Here is a 19,345-nt window from a genome sequence, read left to right as displayed (position 1 = left end):
ACTGATATCTTATTGTTATTTTGTCAGCCATAAAACGAGATGAGGCTAAACTTCTAGATCATCGAGGCAGGGGTAAATCTAGTCAGAATTGGGAAAATTTTCACCAGAGGACTTTTTCCAACGATTCCAACAAATTCAGGGGGTTGTAGCTGAAAAAACATAAATTTGAAAATACACCCCGTTGGAAGGACGAGAGAGAGAAAGAGAGAGAGAGAGAGAGAGAGAGAGAGAGAGAGAGAGAGAGAGAGAGAGAATTATTATTATTAGAATTATATATATACACAGTCCATATAAATATGTATATACAATATGTATATATATGTATTATTTTTATTTTCTCGTATGTGTGCTATCTAAGTAAAAAGTGAAATAAAGAATTGTTTAAAAAAAAAAAAAAGGGGTTTCTTTTCCGGTTCAGCAGACGTAAACAGAAGGGTGTTCCGCAGCGCAGAGCTGGAGACAACATGACCAAGCTGGAGCTGTTGAACGTGTTTCTAAATGACAGAATGACAGCGGCCGCTGAGGAGATTTTCCGAGCTGTCAAAGACACCTTTGTTGAATATCAGAGTGAAATTCACCGCTCTAAAGAAGAGAACGAGCGCCTGAAACGGTTACTCAATGTCGCCGTCCAACGACTATTACTGCAACCAGGTAAGGACGAGAGGTACCCGCTGACAGTCACTGCGGTCAAGCCAGCCTCCACTCGAAAAAATGAAGTCAAGCCAGCCCCTAATTTCCTTTATATTAGGCATTACGATAATAGGTCGCCGACGAGCGGCGAAAGCCCCCTTCAGAATAAATGCATACCATTACGTTGAACTGGACGTCAATGCTTCGGGTTAGAATTAAATATTGTAACGAATTGGGTTATCTGTGTTGTGGTCCAATATGTTGTTTTGCAGAGTGGTGTTTTTTCCGAGCCTAATGAATGCATCGCGCGGCTCGCTAGACGGGAGTGGGCGCAGGCGAGAGAGGAGAAGCGGAGGACGAAGAGAGGGAACCGTGACACTTTTTGAACTTAACGGTTGTACTGTATTGGCGTTGGCTGCGGCCCCCAGTAGCCGGTTGAACTAATAAAATGCGTTAATTATTCTACGTCTGACGGCGTGTTCTTGAAAGACGCTACAATACATTAAATAAGCACTCTGTTGTAATGCAGCTAGTCCACTTCTGAGAGAATGTAGAATGCTTAAAGATACACCTGGGTGAGCTTAAAATTGGCATTTATATAATAGGTTTGCATGTAAAAATGACATTAGTACTAAAATGCCCACCTCAAAAGGCTCTGTAGTGATTTATGGGCTTTTTTGTGATTAGGTATATGACAAATTTCCCCGCCCCTTTTGTGGGCGTGGCTTATGTTATGTTTTCGGTCTCAGCTGTCCACGTCATGGGAGGGAGCCAAGCGTGGTAATATAGCTCGCTTTGTCAGTTCTGTTGTCTAAAACGGTGACCGATCGCCACCAAACTGAAAATGCACATTACTATTGTCCACTTCAACCTGTGAAAATATAAAGGTGTTCTGCACAATAGCTTGCCTTTATTGACACAAAACGTGATCTCATCATGACCACCTCCACAAACTAAAAAATACTGTGGCGATTGCTCCACCACTTTCACAAGCTTAAGCAGACAAGAGCATGAATGCGCACACGAACCCAGACTGGTTATATTTCGGACATTTAGCGACGTTAAACTCGTGTCAACTCTCAGGAGAGAGACGGCGGCTTGCAGCAGCAGCAGGCAGATTGGAGCTTTACGCCCCCCGCTGCCCTCCCCGGCTAAAGGTAAAATAATGGGACGGCTAATAGCAACAACTAGCTTCAGGTTGTTAAAAGAAAAGGTGTTAGCACAACAACATTAGCTCCTTACTCTGCGTCCAGCCTGCGTCCATCTTCAAGTCGCGGGGTTGCCTCCCAAGCAGTCGCATGCATTGTCAGACAGAGAGCGAGCGGCCAGAGAGTGAGTTAAACCCTCATTGAACAAGCGTCAATGTTCAGCGAACAAAAAGTTCCAGCGAAGCTAACTCCACAACCGAGTGTGGCCGCATTGGAACTTACCTTTTTGGCTGTTTACGTTCCAAATTGGACGACGTGTTGTCGGTCGAGAAAATGGGGCCATTCCTCATCCAAATAAATGTGCACGTCTACTCATTTCCACTTCAGTCTCTGTAAATATCCTGACTGGTGTTAAATGCCTCGCTCGTCCTAACCGTGATCAGTAAAGAAGCAGTGGTCTTTTTTTTTTGTGTGTGCGCTGGTCCCAGCCTATGTAGCTCTGGTCACTTCCACATTTCCTCATTCTCATATGAATCACCCACGGAGAGATTAATCCTTTTGATATGTTGAAGTGGGCATTAGTAGAGATGTCCACATAGACTTTGGTGCCAATTGATCGCCGTTTTTGGACGTTATAAGCAATGAAAGTACAATGATTTCCAATGGAGGGTTTGGAATTGGCTCCTCCCGTGACTCCGGCCGAACAGGGATAGACCGCTAGGGGGCGCGTCCATTGTCCTCATTAACAAGGGGCGTTATTCATGGAGTCACTTCTTTCCTAATTTCTCCCAAATGTATTGATAAAAAAGAAAATCACTACTCTTTTCATTTTCCTGATCAAAAAATATATAAAATAAACTTGTTAGTGAAAACACGGCCATCCCGGCCCACTGTCTCTTTAATTTGAATCTTGAGGTGCATTGAAAAATAAAGAGTATTTGAAATATGGATATATGTCTGCAAGTATAATTTGTTTTCATTTTTTATTCAAACTAATCCCCCCACGGCTGTCCACCAAAGGAAGTCCCATCCAAATCTGATGTGGCATTTTAAAATAAAAGTACCCTGAAATATGCATATTTCACTGTCATGACTCCTGATTTTAAAAAAATCATTTAAAATATTCCTTCAGCTATCATAATACCAGACCAGGTATGGCGGACACTAGACTACCCCAGCTGTCCACCAAAAGATGTCCCATCCAAATCTGATGTTCCATTTCAAAATAAACGTCCCCTGAAAGATGCACATTTCACTGTCATCAGGCCTGATTTTAAAAATTCCTTTAAAATTATCCTTTAGCTATCGTGATAAGAGACCAGTTCTGCAGGACACTAGACCACCCCAGCTGTCCACCCAAAAAGTCCTATCCAAATCTGATGTGGCATTTCAGAATAAAAGGCCACTGAAATATGCACATTTCACCATCGTCATGACTGATTTTAAAATATCGTTAAAAATTATCCTTTCGCTATCGTGATACCAAACCAGTTCTGGAGTACACTAGATCACCCCAACTGTCCAGAAAAACAGGTCCCATCCAAGTCTGGTGTGGCATTTCAGAATAAAAGTCCCCTGAAATATGCATATTTCACTGTCATCAGGCCTGACTTTAAAAATTCATTAAGAATTATTCTTTAGCTATCGTGATAAGAGACCAGTTCTGCAGGACACTAGACCACCCCAGCTGTCCACCCAAAAAGTCCTATCCAAATCTGATGTGGCATTTAAAATATAAGTCCTCTGAAATATGCATATTTCACTGTAATCATCCCTGAATTAAAAAAATCATTAAACATTATCCTTCAGCTATCGTGATACCAGAATAGTTCTGGGGGACACTGGACCACCCCAGCTGTCCACCAAAAGAGGTCCCATCCAAATCTGACGTGGCATTTCAAAATACAAGTCGCCTGGCCTGATTTTAAAACCTCATTAAAAAATATCCTTTAGCTATCGTGATACCAGGCCAGTTCTGCAGGACACTAGACCACCCCAGCTGTCCGTTATACCCCTAATATTTATTCACTATAAGATTTTACATTAAATGCCATATTCTTGACCTATTTGACTACATTTCATGTCATCCATTGTTGATATCGACAATACATTTGCACTAGGAATGTCACAATATCTGCAATATCGTGATATTGCGATATTAAAATTGCCACAATATATCGTTGTCATCATGTCACTATATTAATATCAGCAAATCCTTTTAAAAGCCCAAGTTGTTTTCCATTTCTGCCATTCCAGAACCCTCTGGTGGTTAATTTATTAGTGCATTTTAATTTGATGCCTTTTTTAGCCACCCTTAATGGATGATAGATGTTTAAGACCCACTCTAATCGCCAGATAAAGGGAAACATGACACATTTGAGTTCCTCCACAAATTGACCCGATTCACACCGTGTGCCTGCATTAGCAAGTAACTTATTTTCCTTTCGGCTTTTCCCTTCAGGGGTCGCCACAGCGAATCAGTTGCCTCCATCTAACCCTGTCCTCTGCATCCTCTTCCCTCACACCAACTACCTTCATGTCCTCCCTCATTATATCCATAAACCTCCATCCTGGTCTTCCCCTAGAACTCCTGCCTGGCAATTCAGAACTCAGCATCCTCCTACTAATCTATTCACTATCTCTCCTCTGGATATGTCCAAACCATCTCAGTCTAGCCTCTCTGACCATATCTCCTAAACCTCTAACATGTGCTGTCCCTCTGATGTACTCATTCCTGATCCTATCCTCCCTGATCACTCCAAGAGAGAACCTCAGCATCTTCATCTCTGCCATGTCCAGCTCTGCCTCCTGTCCTTTCCTCAGTGACACTGTCTCAAGACCAAACAACATCGCTGGTCTCACCACAGTTTTGTACACCTTTCCTTTCATTTTAGCTGAAACCCTTCTATCACACATCACTCTTCCACTTGGGTCCCTCTCATTCACACACATGTATTCTGTCTTACTGCGGCTAACCTTCATTCCTCTCCTTTCCAGGACAAACATCCACCTCTCTAGCTTCTCTACCTGTTCCCTGCTTTCACTGCAGATCACAATGTCATCTGCAAACATCATAGTCCATGGAGATTCCTGTCTGACCTCGTCTGTCAGCCTGTCCATCACCATAGCAAACAAGAAAGGGCTCAGAACTGATCCCTGATGCAGTCCCAACTCCACCTTGAACTCCTCTGTCACACCTACAGCACACCTCACCACTGTCTTACAGTCCTCATACATGTCCTGCACCGCTCTCACATACTTCTGCCACTCCAGACTTCCTATACAATACCACAGTTCCTCTCTGGGCACCCTGTCATAAGCTTTCTCCAGATCTACAACAACACAATGCAGCTCTGTTCGGCCTTCTCTGTACTTCTTTATCAACATCCTCAAAGCAAATACTGCATCTGTAGTACTCTTATTTTGGCATGAAACCATACTGCTGCTCACAAATGCTCACTTCTGCCCTTAGTCTAGCTTCCACTACTCCTTCCCATAACTTCATTGTATGGCTCATCAGCTTTATTCCTCTGTAGTTGCCACAACTCTGTACGTCTCCCTTGTTCTTAAAAATGGGAACCAGCACACTTCTCCTCCATTCCTCAGGCATCTTCTCACTATCTAAGATCCTGTTGAACAACCCAGTCCGAAACTGTACTGCCACCTCTCCTAGACACGTCCAAACCTCCGCAGGTATATCATCAGGACCGACTGCCTTTCCACTCTTGAGTGCCTTCCTCACTTCATCCTGACTTATCTTTGCTAGTTCCTGGTCCACAGTATTCATCTTTTCTAGCCTTTGTTCTCTCTCATTTTCCACATTCATCAGCTCTTCAAAGTACTCTTTCCATCTTCCCATCACACTACTGGCACCTGTCAATAGACTTCCGTCCCTATCCTTAATCACCCTAACCTGCTGCACGTCCTTCCCATCTCTGTCTCTCTGTCTTGACAACCGGTATAGATCGGTCTCCCCCTCCTTACTGTCCAACCTAGCATACAAGTCATCATAAGCTCTTTTATTTGTTCTTTGCTACCTCTACCTTCACCTTACGCTGCATCTCCCTGTACTCCTGTTTACTCTCCTCAGTCCTCCCAGTGTCCCACTTCTTCTTAGCTAACCCCTTTCTCTGAATACACTCCTGTACCTCCTCATTCCACCACCAAGTCTCCTTATCTACTTTCCTTCCAGATGACACACCAAGTACTCCCCTACCTGTCTCCCTGATCACATTAGCTGTAGTTTTCCACTCATCTGAAAGCACCTCCTGACCACCTGTCACAGCCTGTTTGAACTCCTTCATAAAAGTCATGCAACACTCTTCCTTTTTCAGCTACCACCATTTCTTCTTCTCCTCTGCTTTTGCCCTATTCATCTTTCTCACCACCAGAGTCATCCTACACACCACCATCCTATGCTGTTTGGCTACAATTTCGCCTACCACTACTTTGCAGTCACTGATCTCCTTCAGGTTATACTGTCTACACAAGATGTAGTCTACCTGTGTGCTCCTACCACCACTCTTATGGGTCACCCTATGTTCCTGCCTCTTCTGGTAGAAAGTATTCACTATAGCCATTTCCATCCTTTTTGCAAAGTCAACTACCATCTGTCCTTCTGCGTTCCTCTCCTGGATACTAAACCTCTCCATCACCTCCTCATCCCCCCCGTTTCCTGCACCAGTCCGCACCAATGACAACCCTCTCACTTCTAGGTATGCACTGCATCACTTCATCAAAGTCCAGCCAGAATTTCTCCTTCTCCTCCAGCTCACATCCTACCTGGCGAGCATATCCACTAACAACATTGAACATCACACCTCCAATTTCTAACTTCAGACTCATCACTCTGACACTCTTTTTACCTCCAGGACATTGCTAACAAACTCCTCCTTCAAGATAACTCCTACTCCATTTCTCTTCCCAGCTACACCATGATAGAACAACTTGAACCCTGCTCCTAAACTTCTTGCCTTGCTACCTTTCCACTTGGTCTCCTGGAGACATGATGCAGAGTAACAGTATGTCTACCTTCCTCCTCTGCATCATGTCTACTAATTCTCTACCTTTCCCTGTCATATTTCCAACATTCAATGTCCCTACTCTCAGTCCTATACTCTTAGCGCTCCTCTTCACTCTCTTCCTACGAACACATTTCTCCTCTCCTTCTTCGACCAACAGTTGTCCAATTTCTATCGGGGCCCAGTAGGTCAACAGCGTCAATGACGGTCGTTGTTAACTCGGGCCTCGGCCGATCTGGTATGTAAGTCATATGTTTGATTCGCATCGTTGATTTGGCAAAAGTTTTACGCCGGATGCCCTTCCTGACGCAACCCTATGTATTTATCCGGGCTTGGGACCGGCACAATAAGACACTGGTTTGTGTCCTCTTGTTAAGTGCCTCAATATTAGGTGTTCGGTCATTGTAGGCCATCTATTTCTTGATGAATGCTGTTATTATGTAAAAAAATGAATATTGTGGGGGGGTTTTCTTAAATACTCTTTTTTTTTTGTTTTGTTTTTTTTTTTTTTTACAATATCGTTAGCTTTTATACAGAATCGTGAGTTTTTAATACCTCCCCATAATATCGTGATTCATGATATTATCGTATCGTGACATTAGGATATCATGACATCCCTAATTTGCACCATTACGGTTAGGCAAATATGTTCATTTACCGTATTTGATAATGACTCAACGTAATGCTGCTTTGAGTGTGTTTATGTGTGTGTGTGTGGGGGGGACTGTGTGTGTGTGGTGTCTGTGTGGGGGTGTGTGTGTGCATGCATGCGTGTCTACTCTTCTCTAGTCCGCTCCCAGCTAGTTGAATGTCTCATCAAATTATATAAGTGAACAAAATAATTCACACTCTACTTATTTTTGAGGAAAGTTTTAGAAATGCATCACAACCTGTAGCTCTTAAAACTGGTGGTATAACTCTGGATGCCGATCAGCAAGATGCTTGGCCAGATTGGACGTGTTCCCACTTCGAGCCACGGTAGTTTTAAAACAAGCCTTACAGACGAGCTTTGTCATGTTGCTTTCGGCCATGTAAGCAAAAAAGTTCCACACGATACTTCACGTGTCATGCTTTTCAACGAGGAGCGGATGGCCAGCGAGTGGCGGGGCAGCGGGCATTTCACTCACTACTTGTGGCCATCTTCCTCCCCACATGCAGAAGGAGGCGTGCCACTTAAAGGCGTTTCTCACATGTCGGTAGACAGGTGCCGTTGCACTTATGTATACTTACCCTTACGACAGAGTTGGTGAGCTGCATGTTTTTCGAGCCGTTTCTGATGCAGAAAAATCACAGTACGACACTGGTACCGGTATCCTGTGTAACACTATGTGTATATATTGTACATAATTGATACTGAGTGATGTCTGTAACTTTACAGATGCCTGTGCTGTCCAGTCCCAAGATCACCACATCTATGACTCTGTAAGAGAAAGCAGTGTGCAACCACAAGTGAAAAAAGAGCCCAACCTTGGAGGCGTTCACAGCGAGTGTATGCATGATAGAAGAGAACCAGAAGAAGAACATTATGGTCAACTTGAGACACAACATAGGTCACATTCTATGTTAGTTCAAAGTGTGTGTAGTAGAGAAACTGTTTCACGTCCTTTGCCATCGTGTGGGACAAAGACAGACTGGGACACTGAGGGACTCTTTGCAGCCAGCAGTTCATCATCCACTCACACTGTCCATTCAGACAGTAAAGACGCTCATCCTTGTGGTACTGCTGAGAATAGCTACAGAACCGCCCAGAAAGATCTGTCAGGATCAGTTGGACAGCAGGTGAAAGGACTACTTTGCACAAATAGAAAGCAAAGTGTAAACCTACTGCAGATAAAACACAAGAAATCTCTCAAGTCGCCCCCTTCTCGTAACTCTCACGCAACCATACAGAGGTGGCACAGCTGTAAAGAGTGTGGGAAAGGCTTCAGCTTTGCCTGCCAGTTGGAGGTCCACATGCGTTGGCACACTAAGGAGAAGCCATATAGCTGCGCAGTGTGCCGAAAGAGCTTTACCACAGTCAGCATGCTCAAGAGGCACCATCGAATACATACTGGAGAAAAGCCCTTTCGCTGCCATGTATGTGGCAAATGCTTCAATCAGTCTGCACACCTTAACACCCATTTTAGGCTCCACACCCGAGAAAGAGCCAGCTGGATCCGAGCACCATTTGCAAGGACCCCTCAGTCGCCTGGAAACTAAATTAAATGTACAGTATGCTTCTCGGCACAACTGTGTATAACGAGCCTCGTCATCACTGTTTTCATGTTCTCGGTGTGAATAAAATATGTTGTGTGGGGCACTATTTTATTCAGGTCATTTTTAAAAAATCCATTTTGTGCAACCCACATCCTGCAATTAAAGAATATTATTACAAAAAAGGTCATCACTGTTTTGATGTTCAAAATATTTTTTTTTTTTATCGTTCCAGGTAAACAAAAATGAATGTAAGTAATTACAAAGCAACCAAATGTGATGGCAATGATCAGCTGTAAACCAGAACACACTGTATAAAGTTTATTTATGTATATTAAACTTTTTATTGACATCAAACGTGAGTTCATCATGATCATGAAGGAACTAAATCTATATGAATGGCTTTATATTAGCCAACAGGTTAACCAAAAACCAAAATGGGAATTACACGTCGCATAATCAGTTCAGAGTCTCAGAGTCAGCGTGCCCTGATCTGAGCACGGGACCAGCTGGAGAAGATCAGGCCCATAGGCAGGGCTAACCAGGGAGGAGACCAGCCCACATTATGTTTGGATTTTGAAGACAGTATAAATGTGAGGGCTGCATGTTAGACAGTGCCCCTTTTCTGCCCTCGCTCGTCTCGGGTGAGAGCATTCCTCGAGGATAGAAAAGCTGACCAGATCTGATTATTGTATGATTCCTGAACTTCAGAGATGGTAAAGAAAACTGACGAGAAAATTAAATTGACTTGTATGAGTCTTTATTTACATTGGATACTTTCTTGAAAGATAAAACGAACACGCATTGAGTAAGAAGTTGTTTTGTAAATTGCTAATTGGGCTTACGGACTTTTTTTGATGGAATTGCCGAGCAACTAATTCTTCACCTCAGCCAAGACCTATAATCCTGGAGTTCCCATGAAGCACTTTTGGGATGTTGTATGGTAGGCGGCGAAACGCTCAGAATTCCTGATGACAAGAAAGCTGATGTTCAAGGAAGATCTCACACCTGAGGACTGTGAGAGACGCAACCAACTTTGTCCGCGAGTGGAGCAGGAACTCAAGGAGGGCAAAGCTGCGTACTTCGTGGGAGCTTGGGTCTTTGCTGATGGAAAAGAAATCCAATGATTTTGATAAGTGTAAGTGAGGTATGGCATACGATGCCTTTATTTCCTGGTTTCGGGTTAGTGCGGTGAAGAGGAAAAGACGAGGCAAAAAAAGCACACATCCACGCCAATGCTGGGGTATCAAAAAAATCCCGTCGTTTATTCACACACATAAAAAAAAAAAAAACATTAGGTCCGCTACATGACAAAGCAGATTCTGTCGCACTTCACCTTGCGTCACAAAAATGGTGTTGACCAGCAAAAACATTGGGACTGCAAACATACGTCCATCTCCTTCGAAGTCTTGCTACCAACTGGCGGGAAGTCAGGGCGGCAACTACACGTAGGCGCCAGCCTATGACATCACTAGTTAGCGACACCTAACTAAAGGACCCAGTACATTTGTTACACTGGTAAAGAATCTTTTCACCGCTAACAAGGTTCTTATTTGATGTTTCCTTTTGAATTTTATTCTGTTATTGTTGCTCCATATTACAATTTTTGCGACTGAGTAGTTCTACCATATTGGCTGGCAACCGATTCAGGGTGTTCCCTGCCTACTGCCCGAAGACAGCTGGGATAGGCTCCAGCACGCCCGCGACCCTTGTGAGGACAAGCAGTATAGATGATGGATGGATAGTTCTACCATTGTTGAAGTTTATATCTTCTTCTCAGGGTGTAAGTTTACTAAGCGTTTAATTCTGTCGTTATCTCTTATTTCTATTAATGTTCTATTAATGGTTTAAGAGACGATATTAAGCGAAAAGCTATTACCACTGTATGCAACTAATCTTAATGTTGACTTTTGTTTTATACAAGAATCACATTCTGGTCCCCAGTATGTGAACCTTTGGAGGTCTCAATGGGGGAAGGACTTGTGGGCATCTCATGGAACTCACCTTTTCAGCTGGAACTTTAATTTTGAAACACAGATTCAGTGGGACTGTTATATCTTCAACAACTGATCCAAATGGTCACTTTATCTTTTTGGTAATTTTTTTCAATGAACAAATGTATTATTGGGGAACATCTATGGTTACAACAACAAACAAGAAAACATGGCATTATTACATGCACTACATTCTAAAATACACTTTTTCTTTAGTTCATATGCTGATTTAAAAATCATATTGGGTGGGGATTTTAATTGTACTATGAATAATAAATTAGATAGATGGCCATCTAAAAATGAGAACGATGATACTTACATGTTGGATTTTATGTATGAAAATGTTTTGATATTTGGAGGCTTAAGAACCCTTTAGCAAAATAATTTACTTGGAAAAACAAAACAGGGTCATTACAATCACAAATTGATTTTTGGTCAATATCTGATCTTTTATCTGAATATGTATCTAATGTGGAAGTGCTGCCGACACCTCTGACGGATCATAGAACCATATTTTTAGAGTTGTGTTTGTCTGCTAATCATTAAGTTAAGCGTGCCAATTCACATTGGAAATTAAACAATTCTCTTCTCTTGAATAAATCCTTGGTGAATGACAAAATTGAAAATATGTAAAAGCTGGAGAAAATGAAAATTTATATGGAAGCAACTGGGAATTTTTTTAATTTGAATTAAGAACACTCATAAGGAAAGTTGGAGCCAAAACGATGGAAAAAAATAGGAAGGAAGAGTCTGAATTAATTTCCGAAATTATTTCATTACCATCACAGGTACCTGAAAATTTTTCACAAGATTACAAAATCAAACTTCAAATATTGCAATTAAAATTGGACAAGTTATATAAACAAAGCTAAAGGAGCTTTTGAGATGCTATTAAAAAATTAAAATACAATAAAAGTCCTGTAACAAATGGCTTGACGGGGGAAATATTCAAAATGTTTTCAAAAGAATTGGCACTGTTTTTACATAAGGTTTACATAGAGAGTATTAATCATGAAAACCTCCCTCCATCTCTGACCCAAGGCTTGATTATGCTGATTCCAAAACCACAGAAAGATACTTCATTGTTGGACAATTGGAGGCCAATATCACTTCTTTTGAATACTACAGGTTTATTTGCTTGGCATCTATGCCTGTCGCACCTCCTCCAGTGCACTTTGAGGTCAGCTGCAGGGTCGTCAGCTGGTGCCACCGTTCACTGATGTTTCACCCCCTGACCACGACATCTCGCGGTGCTGGGGCAGTAGTATTTGGGACGTTTCCCCACACCACTCCCTGCAACTGACCTCATTAGGGTGTTGAGCCCCAACTGTTATCATTCCTCCGTAGCCATATCCAGAAACTCGCTTTCTCAGCCTCTTTTGCCAGTTCCTTGGTTGCCCTTTTCAAGCTTCCTGGATATGGCTCTTGATATTTTAGATTACTCGGACGTTGTAGAAGATCAGGGTTTTATCCTTATTTTAGATTTTTACAAAGCCTTTGATTCTGTTGAACACCATTTTTTTATTGGTATATCATAGCTCCGCCCTTGCAATAAGAGCTCACAATAATGGCTGAAATTAGTCAGTCTCATCATATCTTGAGGTAGATGCACTTTAACAATAGTCACCCTCACACAATAGAACCATGTCAAATCTCAAGTCAACATGTAGAGTATGAAGTGCAGTAACAATTTACTACATTAACAAAGACAATCCAAACAAACTAAAACTACTGCAATTCAAATTATTTTCAAATTAAACAGCCACAGCATAAAACGAAAATAAAACAAGAAGTATATAAAAAATAGTCAGGAGATAACAATACTATAACTACAATAAATTCAGTTGTAAACAAACGTGTCCGCCATAGCAGCACTATGCATTTCCTGAACCAAGGAAAGCATTGATGATATACTGTCAAAGTCAAGGCCCGCGGGCCACATCCGGTCCACGAGAAGTTTTCTACGGCCCCCTGTTATGATATTACTTTATTATTAGATCCGGCCCGCAGCAAGCTGGTGTGGGTAGCAGATGTGATCAGTTCCTTCGTGACTGCCGGTGACGTCACGCTTTAAAATATATTGTAGCGTCTTCCAAGAACACAGACGTAGTTTAATTATCAGGTTTTTATTAGTCCAACCGGCTACTGTAGGCTGCGCCAATACAGTACGACAACTAGGGGTGTAACGGTACACTCGGGTGTATTAATACGTTTCGGTATGGCATGTTCGGTTCGGTCCGCTTATTAGCGCGATCTTACGCACGGACGCTGACTGTTGCATGTGAGAGACGAGAGTGGCGGCACAATAGAGAGAGCCAGAAAAGAGCCAGAGCTCGAAGGTCCCCACGTCTGCTGTTTGGGAATATTCTGGCTTTCCTGTTCCCCATCGCCGATGAGGAAAATCTGAAAGTTGTGTGCCGACATTGCTACATGAAATCGACGGCTATGTTGCGGCTAGCATGTCTAACATGCACCGCATTATCCGATTGTGAATGTTTCTTAGACGAGGAAGTAAGCAGTCTTTTTAGCCCAAAATGTCGAACTCAAATAGCGAGATTTATCATATTGTAGCGTCTTCCAGGAACACGCCGTCAGACGTAGTTTAATTATCACGTTTTTATTAATCCAAGTACAACTGCTCGCGCTCTTCTTTCTCCGCTGCTCCACTCGCTTTTGCCGTACGATGCATTCATGAACCTCGGAAACATCACAACTCAGCAACACACAAATCCGACCACAACAAAGATAACCCAATTCGTTACAATATGCTGTTGCACATTCAAAGATTTCAATGCCTAAAAAGTGTATACAATTTCATAAAGACTTTTTACATTTTTTTCATTATAAAAAGAGTTTTAATATAGTTAGCAGTAATTGTAACTGTCAGTGTATGTTTTTTTTTTTATCACAAAAATTTTACACATGTACTGTAATGACAAATTGGCTTTAACTTGAATACTTAGGTGTGTCATAGGCTGTTGCTGCTGAGTGTTTAAAGATGTCAGTGTCTTAATGATTTACAACATTAAGAGATCTTTATTGTTAGTGTATTTTTTATTTTGGTTTAATTTCTTAGAATATCACGCGAATGGTTCACTTTTATTTATTTGTTCTAAAAAATGTACCATTTACTTGTCATCTTTTCAAAGTAAACATAAAGAAAAAGCGTTTTTTTTGTTTTTTTTGTTTCAAAAATATACTGAACCGAAGTTTCCAAAAAACCGAACCAAACCGAAATGTGATTTAGGGTACTGTTACACCCCTAGCGTCAACCGTTCAGTCAAAAAAGTGCAACACCTCTAGTCTCCTCCTCCGCTCCTCTCCCATCCAGCGAGCCGCGCGATGCATTCATTAACCTCGGAAACAACACCACTTGGCAAGACACAAATCCGACCACAACACAGATAACCCAAATCGTTACACTATTTCTGTAATATATTTCTTTGTATCGATGTTTGCCACTCACTGGCTGTTGTTATAACGAACATTACCGCTACTTTTGCGAGGATCGTCCTTTGGTCGTCTACTGAAGACTTTTCGTGGCTTTCAGAATCGGATTGTGGTGAGTAATTGTTGGCATTTGATAAATTCATTGAGTTTCGATGTAGTGCGGAGATGTCCCACACCGTGAGCAGGCATTGGACGCTCCTCGAGCGCTAAGTGTTGATATCGAGAGATGTGATTTCTACAAAAAAAGTGCTTAGTCTTTAAGCTAAAAAATAAATAAATAAACAAACAAACAAACAAATAAATAAATAATTCAAACACCACTATTTCCCTTAAAGTTGAAGTCAAGCCCCAAATTTTCTTGACAATATGTTCTATATGCAGGCCAACTACACTGAAAAAAAAAAGATTTTGTGCAACCACTTGATGAAATAAAATTGAGTAAATGATGCACAGGGTGGCACGGTGGTCGACTGGTTAGCACGTCCGCCTCACAGTTCAGAGGTCGTGGGTTCGATCCCGGCTCCGGCCTCCCTGTGTTGAGTTTGCATGTTCTCCCCGTGCCTGCGTGGGTTTCCTCCGGGTACTCCGGTTTCCTCCCACATTCCAAAAACATGCATGGTAAGTTGATTGGACTGTCTAAATTGCCCCTAGGTGTGATTGTGAGTGCGGATGTTTGTCTCTGTGTGCCCTGCGATTGGCTGGCAACCAACTCAGGGTGTCCCCCGCCTACTGGCCGAAGACAGCTGGGATAGGCTCCAGCACGCCCACGACCCTTGTGAGGATAAGCGGTAGGGATAATGAATGAATGAATAAATGATGCACAGCATTTTTTTCAGTGTAATCGACTCAGCTTCAGAAAACAGGTGAGTGATTGGTCGTTACCTGAGCAACTGTGTCATTTTCAGTCGACAGCAAGTGGCAAAATGACCCCTGAAATGGATAAAAACAGATGGATTTCGCTGCTTAACTCATATTCCACAAACAATTTTAAACAGAATGCCATCATTAGACTAGTGGGGCTACAATGAACATATTATTGTACCAAGTTTTGGGGCGGTTGACTTCCCCTTTAATTCAAAAGTGGCACTATTTTGGACTGGGATTCCTGTACTAATTTGGATAGCTGTAAATCAGCATCAATTGAATTTAGGCCAGAATCAACAACTGTCAGTGTGTGTCATTCAAACAAATAGAATAAATAAAGTCCGGTACTAGCAGAATTCATTTTGCCAGCCCTGGTTGCGAGCACGCTGCACGCTTGTGGCTCAACGCGAGAACAGCTGAGAGACAGAGGGAGGAGTGCCCAATCCAAGAAGTGGCAGAGGAGTAGAACCTGCGCCGCATTGAGAGGGAACACACGGCGTCCCAGCTCGGCTAACACGGACAGCATCGAGAGGAAGTCGCTTGTATTCTGATGCCGCCGGAGAGCTGAAAAAGGTGGCGATCCGCGGCGAAAAGAGCGCAGGTAAAGGGACACCTTTCTGCTTTATACACTGATGTTTTGGAGTTACTGTGACGCCCATCACGGTGACGCATCGGTTACCGCTCCTAGTGATGTTAAGACGATGATACGAAATATGACAACAGCACACAGTGCTCCAGATCGAGTCGTTTGTGTTTTCCGGACACAGTGGATATGCCGACATCCTGCTTAGCCCCCCTGCGCATCCGCTGGATGATGCTGCGGTTTTGGGAGGATTTTTTTTTCTTTTTGCTGCTCTGCGCAAACTGAAGAGACATGTTCCGAAGTCCACTGAAATGACTGGGCCTCGCTTCTGCAGAGGCCTGTGAGTGTGTGTGGTGTAAGCATACAGTAGGTGTCACTGCAGAGGATGGGCGAACAGGGACAGTAAAAATGCTAAGTTGAATTTGCTCGGTTTACCTCCAAGGTTGCAGCGCGGGATGCACCGGGCCTGCCAGAACGGTCTCGCTGCACCACATCTTATTGAAATGGAAATGGACCAAGCTAGTCCAAGTATATTGATTTGCATCACGTCTCAACTCATGGACTTACTACTGTATATTGCTTTAATGGGAGCGTTGTGTGTGCAGAACATGCTGTAGATTTGCACAATGACCTTGAACTTCAGTAGCAGTTGCTGCCACAAATTTTGTACAGTACATGTACTGTATTTAAAATATCCAAGCACTATAGGCCCCATGATTGAGAGTGACAGGCCCCAGAAATGTTTCACTTTATATCATGAAAGTGGTGAGGCCCTAAGAGAATTTTTTCTCACAGACCTAAATCAACATTAAGTTGAAATATTTCCCACTTCCAGTCAAGCAATTAATAACAAGCCTTGTCTTATCCACGCCCAGAGGTCCTTGTGATGTTACAGGGAGGGTGTGTCAGTCAGACATAGAAAATGTTGCGTTTATGACCATGAAAAACTGTTACATTCATGTTACTACTATCTTGCTTCATAGTTCAGGCTTCAAATGTTTTGAAGAATAATTATTCATTATAATTAACAGCCTGAAAGGTTGTGACATGTTTTTCAGTGACCCTGCATCTATGTCAAAAGGCCAACTTATTGACGAGTGTAATGGGAGCTGAACGGATGTACCTGTATATACCGGTAGTAAGAATGAGCTTAGGTATCTGCCTGTGCTCACCATATAAAGATCTGCGGCACCAACGGTAACTTTGCGTTGTGTTTCAATATGTGCTCAAAGGTTGTATGTTAGTACAGGTAGTCAATATTTAAAAAACAATAAATATACGTCAAAATAAATGGTTGTTTTATGGTGATCATGCACCACTGCAATGTACAGTATGTCCGATAGCTACAGTACATAATTGAAGGCTGCTTTGCTCAGTTAGGTTCATCAGCATATATCCTTGAGCTAGCTGATGAACAAGTCATCGTGTGGGCTTTCAATGGCAACGTGTATGGGAAAATGAGCTGACGTAGCAAAAGGGCTGCTTAATTTAAGGCCATTTGCAATATATATATATATATATATATATATATATATATATATATATATATATATATATATATATATATATGTGTGTGTATGTATATTTACAGTGTTGGGCAAGTTACTTCCAAAATGTAACATATTACATATTACTAGTTACTTGCATGTGAAAGTAATAAGTTTCTTAATATTATATATAATATTATTATTATATAACAATAATATTATTATATAACAATATTACTCTATTTGTAGAGTAATGCGTTACTCAAGTTTAAGTTACTTTTAAGTCACTTTTTCAAAAATCTGGGATTAATTTATTTAATAATGATTTCAAGACCTTAAAAGGAAAATACAAAATTTGCTGCCATACTCTAGCTGGTAAAGTTAACTTATGAGCATATTTAACTATATAGTGTGATCTATAGTATTAAATGTTTCGACTCTATGGTGTGGTGGGACATCACTACCTTTGATCAATATTTGTATCAATAAGATTTATTTTTTAAATATCAATATTGGAACTGATATTTTGTCCAGTAATCACTGTAAACCACAAATGAAATCATCATTATTCTCAAATTAATTTACACACTCGGGGCGGCATGGCTCAGTGGTAGAGTGGTCCTTTCCCAACTGGCAGGTTGTGGGTTCAATCCCCGGATAGAACGATAGATCGATAGAAACACACAGGCATGTGTTATAAAAGCAAAAATATGTATTGATCAAGTCAAAACTGACCTGACTAAAAGTTCTTCCTTTTTTCATTATTATTTTTTCTATCTATAATAATTGAAAGTTCAGTTAGTTCTAATATTCTTTTACATGGAGACAAAGTTACGAGGTGATTTGAAAAAAAACAAGGTGAATAAGAAACGAGCGCATCGGACTCTAATAATGGCGTCTATTGCAGTTTGTCCGATTGATGGTGCCGTAGCGTGACGTCATTTGTCACCGGCAGATGATTTGCATTTTGATTGCGAACAGCCAATCAGAATCACTACGTTTTACATATGGCAATTGATGGCACTAAGTTCTATAAATCAGATCTAAAAAGCACAGTGACTTATTTTTTTGCAGTTTATTTTCTTCGTTTTACTTAGGTTTGTTCCTGCTTGTATTTTGTGTCTATGATTTGCATTTTATTTTATAAAACCGTGACAGTGAGTATTGTAACGAACAATAACTTCTCAGCCCTTTTAATTGTTGTCAATGGTGTAAAGACAATTGAGCTGCTTGGCAGAGTGGTGACACGCACACTAATGTTCTTACGCGAAGTTCAAAGTGCGACAGGAACTTATTATTTGAGTGTTGTTGCTTACAATCAAGTGATGTTATGAACTGCCCTGCTTGCTAAATGATGTCAACTTATGTATTAAAGTCCTGATATTTGTAATGCGTTACCAGTCTCAGTAACTGTAATAATATTACAAAACAATTTGGAGTAGCAAGTTACATTACGTCGTTACTGCCTAAACGTAATATATTACTGTACTGCGTTACTTTTGTAAGGCGTTACCCCAACACTGTATGTATATATATATATATATATATATATATATATATATATATATATATATATATATATATATATATATATATATATATATATATATATATATTAGGGATGGGACGAGACAAAAATCACACGAGACGAGATGTCTCACGAGATTGAGTCCGCGAGAACGAGACGAGATTTTTGCTAAATTTCGAATATAAAAAAATACCTAATGTAATTTTTTCTGTTTTCAAAATGTTTTTTAAAAAAACCGATTGCAAGAAAATTAATCATGTAGCTCTAAAGTGTAAATGCAAACAGGAGTCACTTTCGTTACATGCTCTCAAATATTGCTGCAATAACAGCTAAAGCTGAGATCGTTCTTCTTACTGAATACTTTGACAAAATCCAACTGTGCTCGTGGGGCAGTAACTCAATTGTATATAGTGTTTTATGTTTATTTATTGGCTTTATTTATTTATA

General features: G+C 41.2%; 2 protein-coding genes and 1 pseudogene across 21 annotated transcripts in view; 2 read left to right on the top strand and 1 right to left on the bottom strand.

Moving 5' to 3' along the window:
* Nucleotides 1-408: 408 nt before the first annotated feature.
* LOC147141644 (uncharacterized) lies at nt 409-9,293 on the top strand. Of its 2 annotated transcripts, none has more exons than XM_086041831.1 (2): nt 409-651; nt 8,178-9,293. In XM_086041831.1, exons 1-2 carry the CDS (start codon nt 465-467, stop codon nt 8,996-8,998), a joined length of 1,008 nt encoding a protein of 335 aa, XP_085897957.1. In that variant the 5' UTR covers nt 409-464; the 3' UTR covers nt 8,999-9,293. The 2 variants fall into 2 exon arrangements, with proteins under 2 accessions (XP_085897957.1, XP_085897958.1); XM_086041832.1 differs by lacking the exon at nt 409-651 and adding an exon at nt 3,811-5,471.
* On the bottom strand, nt 4,236-6,190 carry LOC147141645 (uncharacterized; annotated as a pseudogene).
* Nucleotides 9,294-15,554: 6,261 nt separating the features above from the next.
* The window catches only part of nfasca (neurofascin homolog (chicken) a), a 155,230-nt gene continuing 151,439 nt past the window's right edge, over nt 15,555-19,345 (top strand). For 17 of the 19 annotated variants that reach the window (XR_015088036.1, XR_015088035.1, XR_015088037.1 and 14 more), the window contains exon 1: nt 15,555-15,901. The gene's annotated coding sequence lies outside the window, so the exon portion shown is untranslated. The remainder of the gene's footprint in view (nt 15,902-19,345) is intronic. The other 2 variants (XM_086039740.1, XM_086039738.1) reach the window with 1 other exon arrangement.

The sequence above is a fragment of the Filicampus tigris genome, chromosome 9 (assembly GCF_054856515.1).
Source record: "Filicampus tigris isolate MCC_2025a chromosome 9, RoL_Ftig_1.0, whole genome shotgun sequence".
In the NCBI taxonomy this organism is placed as follows: Eukaryota; Metazoa; Chordata; class Actinopteri; order Syngnathiformes; family Syngnathidae; genus Filicampus; species Filicampus tigris.
This window is presented reverse-complemented; position numbering and strand designations above follow the sequence as displayed.